At 46.8% G+C, this 7231-nt stretch overlaps 1 protein-coding gene across 13 annotated transcripts in view; it reads left to right on the top strand.

Annotated features, from left to right (window-relative positions):
* The window catches only part of cdca4 (cell division cycle associated 4), a 4408-nt gene extending 398 nt beyond the window's left edge, over positions 1 to 4010 (top strand). The window contains exons 2-4 of one of the 13 annotated variants that reach the window (XM_056590273.1): positions 525 to 583; positions 1731 to 1851; positions 2390 to 4010. In XM_056590273.1, the coding sequence (XP_056446248.1) occupies positions 2397 to 3266 (870 nt within the window). In that variant the 5' untranslated portion in view covers positions 525 to 583; positions 1731 to 1851; positions 2390 to 2396 and the 3' untranslated portion in view covers positions 3267 to 4010. Of the gene's footprint in view, positions 1852 to 2389 lie in introns of all 13 variants that reach the window. The other 12 variants (XM_056590265.1, XM_056590270.1, XM_056590271.1 and 9 more) reach the window with 12 other exon arrangements.
* The last annotated feature ends 3221 nt before the right edge of the window (positions 4011 to 7231 follow it).

Genomic DNA, 7231 nt, shown 5'->3' with positions numbered 1-7231 from the left:
TAGAGTCACATCTGTATCGCTCTAGTGGTATTTAGAGAACATGATCAGAGTTAGCTTAGCATAGCTAGCCTGCTAGCTCAAAATGGCCTCGGTGTCTGGTGCAGACAAAGCGCCCGCGTCTGGCGCCTCGTCCCCCGGCGGCTCGTCTCCGGGGCCCGGAGCGCCGTCCTGCTCCCAGGGGTGAGGAGCGGGGTGGACGGAGGGGTTGTTCGCCGTTGTGTTGTTGAATTCGTAATGTTATTTTGTTGGTAATAACTAATAAGACATGCCGTGAAAGTGCTGCCTTCTCCGGCGGGGTGGGGGAGGGGCCCCCGGGAGCCATGAAAGGAAGCTTATGTTGCTGTTTAACTCTTACCACCACACTGTGTCTTTGCCATGAGAGTTAACCGGGTGCTATTATTAATAATAATTTGATTATATATTACTGATGTTGAATGCTGTGTGTTGTTTCTGATTTTCATCCATTCACAGCCAGCACCACACGACCACAAGAACTCTTAATTCTCTCCCATTCTGTTTCTCAGATCCCCGGATCACTTCTAAACATTTTCTTACTCTTTCCACCGTCAGGACATGTCTGAAAGTAAGGGTCTTCAGCCAGACCAATGTTGGCTGTGTGTGTTTTGTTTAGGGATGCCCTATTTTAGATCAGACGTTATTTATTGAGAACTGTGTGACAGACCAAATCTCTTTTGACATGTTTAGAAGTAAACGCTGTTAGTACCAGACGCCGCCTGCTCATTAGCGCCCTCTAGTGGAGGGACGACGCATGGGTTCTTGCAGCCGAACCATTTGAAGTCATCTTTAATTGCAGGTATTGAGTAAACAGAAATTGGCCCCTTGTCCTATTTCCAACTCTTTTCTGTTTCCATCTCTTTGTATGAATAACTCTGTGTTCCAGTCTCAGGATGAACCATAAGCTGTAATTCTACTTGTCAATATGAAGGCGATAGAACCCAAGTAGAGTATCGCAGACCCCTGGCCGCCACCAGCTCCTCTTAGTCCGCTTTCAGCCTGTGATCCGCCTGGTAACCGACCCTAACCCCTGGTAACCGACCCTAACCCCTGGTAACCGACCCTAACCTCTGGTAACTCTGTCTGAACCGGCACAGAGAGAGCTCTTCCCTTCCAAAGCTAGCTAAAACGTTTTTTATTTTTCTTATACTATTCATATCTAGTGGCTTTTCTTGCAGTTCTACCTATTTAAATGATCAGTGTTCAATGTTTTCGCTATTCACTTATTAGAGAAACCCTGTTTTACCACCAGGTGGCAGTGTTTCACCACTTGTGACGTCACTCGGGCAGATGATGAAATTGTCTCCTAAAGACTGAACCACATTCCACCTGGTGGTGAAATACAAACCCTTTTGGATTCTTAACCCCCGACGAGAGATGACTGTATCGGAATGACGAGCGTCTGTACGTAACCGTGGGATGGGAGCCTTGAGGCTAATTTGGTTCTCAGTCTGTTTGTTGTTTGTGCTAACTGTGCAGCAGTACCTTATCTGGTGGTAACCTTGCTATTTATCCCAGCGCGTGCTAACGTTGCAGCGGTACTGTTTAGCCGGTAACCATGCCATTTCCCCTAGCGTCCGGCTAACATTGCAGCAGTACTGCTTAGCTGGTAACCATGCTGTTTCTCCTAGCGCGTGCTAACACTGCGGCGGTACTGTGTAGCCGGTAGCCGTCGTGGTTCAGTGGTCTGTTAAAAGTGTGGTTGTTCCGCCCAGCAGGAACCTAAAATGGGCAGAAATGGTGCTGAACAAAAGCTGCTTGTCGCTCGTACTAAAGTACAGCGCTGCAGAGGGGACCGTGCTGCTATGCTAATGCCTGTGCCTCTCAACAGGAAAGGTAGAGCAAACTTTAAGACAACAAACCGACTCCCACAAAGCATTCACCTCAGCCCACACAAACAGGACCTCATTAGACCGTAGCTCAACGACTGGCAGCCCTCCACCCGACTGTTAGCATACACACACTATGACCTCATGTACACCACTATGACATCACACGCACCGCTATGACATCACATGCACAACGATGACCTCACTTCCACCACTATGACATCACGTCCACAACGATGACCTCACTTCCACTACTATGACATCACTTCCACCACTATGACATCATGTGCACCGCTATGACATCACGTGCACCGCTATGACCTCACGTCCACAACGATGACCTCACTTCCACCACTATGACCTCACGTCCACAATGATGACCTCACTTCCACCACTATGACATCAGTGTCCCCACATCAGACATTGACACATTGTACTGCCCGCAGTCCTTTTGACTAGCTAGGATGTGTGTGTGTGTGTGTGTGTGTGTGTGTGCGTCTCTCTCCGGGGTGCTAACTGTGCGTTTGTCCCCCCCCCCCCCCCAGCGCCGACATGTTCCCGAAGGGCACCAAGAGAAAGTTCTCTGACTCCGCGGACGACCCGGCGCCCGAGCCGGCCGCGCCGCCGGCCCCGCCCCCCCGGCCGCTGGCCCCGCCCCCCCGGCCGCTGGCCTCCACCTACAGCCTCCAGAGGCAGTCGCTGCTGGACATGTCGCTCATCAAGCTGCAGCTGTGCCACATGCTGGTGGAGCCCAACCTGTGCCGCTCGGTGCTCATCGCCAACACGGTGCGGCAGATCCAGGAGGAGATGACGCAGGACGGCAGCTGGCAGCTGATGACCCAGGCGCTGGCCGCGGCGCAGTGCCCCGCCGACCGGCTGGTGGCCAGCGAGCTGCTCTGCCGGCAGACGGACCCGGCGGCGGCGGCGGGGGGGCCCAAGCCCTACGCGCTGGTGGGCGAGGCCTACCGCACGGAGGAGGTGGTGATGGAGGGGCCGGCGGGCGAGGGCGCCGCCTACCTGGCGGGGCCCTTCGGCGTCAGCCCCTGCTGGCAGGAGGAGGAGGAGGAGGAGGAGGAGGACGGGGACTGCGAGGAGGAGGAGGAGGAGGAGGAGGAGGAAGAGGACAGCGAGGAGTGTGCCTCGGAGGGGGAGGAGGGGGAGCAGGTTTTTGGGACGTTTGAGATCAAACACCCGCCCCCCGGGCCGGACCCCGCCCTGGAGGAGCTGTTCTCGGACGTGGACGCGTCGTACTACGACCTGGACACGGTGTTGACCGGCATGCAGGCGGCCCCCAAGATGGGCCCCTATGACCTGCTGGAGAGCCTGTCCTCCCACGGCCCCGCCCCCCTCAGCTCTAGCTCCTCCTGCAGGGCGGACCTCAACGAACTGGACCACATCATGGAGATCATCGTCGGCTCCTAGAGACTCACGGCCACGCTCGGACCGGGAACACGTGGCTCACCGTCTGCTAGCAGGCCGCTAACAGCCTGCTAGCGCACTGTTAGCGGGCCTCTAAGTCTTCTGTCAGGATGTTGGCACGATGCTAACCGCCTGCTAGCGGGCCGCTAACAGTCTGCTAGCGCACTTTTAGCGGGCCTCTAAGTCTTCTGTCAGGATGTTGGCGCGATGCTAACCGTCTGCTAGCGGGCCGCTAACAGTCTGCTAGCGCACTGTTAGCGGGCCTTTAAGTCTTCTGTCAGGATGTTGGCGCGATGCTAACCGTCTGCTAGCGGGCCGCTAACAGTCTGCTAGCGCACTGTTAGCGGGCCTCTAAGTCTTCTGTCAGGATGTTGGCACGATGCTAACCGTCTGCTAGCGGGCCGCTAACACTCTGCTAGCGCACTGTTAGCGGGCCTCTAAGTCTTCTGTCAGGATGTTGGCATGAAGCTAACTGTCCGCCAGCACACGGCAAAAACACTGTGCTAGCACACTGTTAGCACACAGCTAACATTGTGCTAGCACACTGTTGGACGGCACATGTCAGTATGTGTCATCACAAGTGGTGATTGTTGGGGTTTTGTGAACAAGGTAGGAAATAAGAAGTTGCTGGATGCTAACAGGTATTTAGCTGAATGCTAACAGGTATTTGGCGGCTACTTCACCAGGTGTCGGTTGGACCATCATAAGTATTGTTTTGGGGTTGTTGTATTTTTTTTTGTTATAAGTTATCTTCTCTACTCTGAAACTTCACCCTGCTCTTCAAAGTTTCCTGCGTTGATAAAATTTAAACCCCAACAGTATCGGTGAGACGACAAAGATAACTACATATCCCAGGATGCATTAGTTCTTTCCACATTATTTATTATTCCATGAACACTACAGAGGCCAGAACAAACCCTTGATCCAAATCTAAGAAGCAATGCATATTTTCCTAAAGATTTGAGCAATTATGAATGAAATATATGTATATGTACTTATGTGTATATAGAATTATATTTTTTTGCATATGCAGCAGTGGGATTTTAAGTATAATTTGATGTAATTTTTCCCTCTTACGTTTTTTAAGATTTTAAGGTAGCGAGACTCGACCACAACGTCTTCCTTAGTGTTCGTTATACAACTGTCGTTCATCTCCTCACCACTAGAGGGGCTCTGATCCTCCTCCATCACCGTCTGGTTTACTGTAGGACTCCGAGGCCGCCAGGTGCCAGCTCTACCGGGAGAAACTCCACAAAAAACATTAAAAGCCATATTTCTTCCTCTTGTTTAAACAAAACAGAGAACTATTCAAGTTGACCCATCTAATTTATTTCATGTTTCTGTATTTATTTGTTTTTTTTAGTTTTTTTTTTAGGTACAGACAGGTTATAACTGATGTCTCAATTCATCAACACATCCCGTTTTTACAGAACATTTTATATTTACCTGAACGATGCCCTCTATTTAAAATGCAGCATCTATTTATTCCATGCATTTTCTTTTGTTATTCTTTCTAATAACCGGGTCACTATGCAGCTCATTCACACACTTTTCAAAATGATTGTATCCGATTCAAAGACCTTTTATGCAAACAGTTGCCTTTCTCCTGAAGATATGGAAATGCTTTCTCCAAATTGTTATCATGACGTAGACATTAACTCAGGCGAGGCGACGGCGGATTGGACTCTGACGTCACACTTCTCAGAGCGAAGCCTTGGGGACGGACTTGGACTTCAAAGACTTATTACAGTTGTAAAATGTATGCATTTTTTACATTAAGAAAAAAAAATCGTTGTAGCATCTTTGTAAATATTTTTTATAATAAAAGGTGCAACTATTTGTGCTTGTCAGTTCAATTGAAAGGTGCTATACCCTGGAAACATGGAAGCCAATCACTGCCGTCTACTTAATGTTGTGTAAATGGAATCACATTTCCGTGTATAGTTCAATGTTATGGATTCATAACATTGAAAAGATGGTCAACTCACTTTAAACGTTTATTGATCTCATGGCTTTTGTGAGTTTTGTATATTTGCTAAATGTGTTTCAATGAGCTGCAACATTTGAATGTGAAGCCTTGAATATGGTAACCAACAGAACGTGTTCCGTAATCCACGAGAAGGGTTCACTTGTTCTTAGCAATCAAGATTCACAAATACATTTTTTTCAACTTTTGTCTTTAATCATATCCATACTTAGCCTGGTCCTACCAGACCATAGTACTTCATTTCATTTGTAGAGAAGGTCTGGAACTGCCCAATTGACAAACGTTCACTCACTTGGAGGCGGGTGTCTGTTGAAGTTTTGTTCTTGTTCTTGCTCCGGCTTTAATTGATCGATATTCGGCAGCGATCCCACATCAGACAGAATAGCTTCTCTCATATCCTTCTCCATTGTCTTCCTGGTCTTCCTCTGACTACAACTGAAACTGGCGCGCAACCTCGACGACATCGTTCTCAGCCACTCCCTCTGTTCGCTGATTGGACCGCCAAAAATCTGGCTTCAAAGGCACCCCTGCATATGAAGCAGACCCAGACCTAGTACTGAAGTGAAATGAAAATTGAGCGGAAGTAGGTAAATGGACGGTGCCAGGCTAATCCATACTCACTTTCAGGACAAATTAGGATACGTTAACTCGTCGAATTTGGTCCAATGAGAACCGCAGTTGATCTGATGTCTGGCTGCGTACATAGCGTCCACCTGTAGGGGGCGACATATCGTACATAGCGTCCACCTATAGAGGGCAACATGTCGTACAGTGTCCACCTATAGAGGGCGACATATCGTACAGTGTCCACCTAAAGAGGGCAACAAGTCGTACATAGTGTCCACCTATAGAGGGCAACCTGTCGTACATAGCGTCCGCTTGTAGAGTGCGACATATATCTTATTCAGTTTTACAAATGGACAGAAAACCAGAATCATGTAGGATGCATTAATGGTCCCAGACTAATTATAATATGTCTAGCATATCTAAAGGATAGCAATTTTATTTTTAAACGATTCATCACAAAAGTGGGGTGAGGGGAAACAATTTGAAAATTGGGAAGTTGAATAGTTTTTACTGTAATCATTTCTTTAATCTCCTGATACTATTTTATTATTGTCGCAATATTATCACCCTATATGTACTTTGAGGGACTTAGTTTCCGCTTACAGTTAGCCGACCATACAGAATTTGTCAAACCTGTATCCGAGAATTACAATAAATTGTAAAGCATAATCTAAAACCAAATGTTTAGAACCCTGCACCAATCTTTCTAGTTAGATGGTGCTCTCTTCAGAAACTGTGGATGTGAAGCCTGAGTTTATGCTTGGTCTGAATCTATCTGCAAAGACAAATATTTATATATAATATTTATATTGGTACATAAAAAAGGCTCCAAAATTAAAAAAAGTATGCATCCTTTTTCAACCGCTTTTATTCCATGATTCAAATGCTATGAAATCTTGCACAAAAGTGTCAAAGCACTGCATCGGAAAAAAAACAAAAGGCCAAACAATCCGAAGAGATCAGATGTTATTTACAGACTTATACATTATGTACAAATTAGTCGGACATACTAAAACACACACACACACACACACACAGAATGAAGAGAAAGAAAACAGAACAAATAAAAACAAAAGGTGCCATTAACAATAATAAAAAAATACATCTCTATCTTGACGTAAAATGAAAGCCAGTTTTGAGAATGTTTACTTGCTGGACAATATTTGATGACGAGTTCTTGATGTCTGTATTCATCAGTAGGAAGAGTAACTGCTAGAGGCCACCTCAGTATACACTATATATTTATATATATCTTATATCTTTATAAACAAGCTAAAACACTGAACGGTTTCAGGTTAACAGTAGTGTTATAGACCCTTTAAACCTTTTGAAAACTATGAAAAAAAACGTTTCCTCTCCAAATAAATTAAGAGGAAGTTTCAGATCAAACTCAAACTAAAAGCCGTCTCCAATC

This window comes from Gadus chalcogrammus, chromosome 5 (genome assembly GCF_026213295.1).
Source record: "Gadus chalcogrammus isolate NIFS_2021 chromosome 5, NIFS_Gcha_1.0, whole genome shotgun sequence".
In the NCBI taxonomy this organism is placed as follows: Eukaryota; Metazoa; Chordata; class Actinopteri; order Gadiformes; family Gadidae; genus Gadus; species Gadus chalcogrammus.
This window is presented reverse-complemented; position numbering and strand designations above follow the sequence as displayed.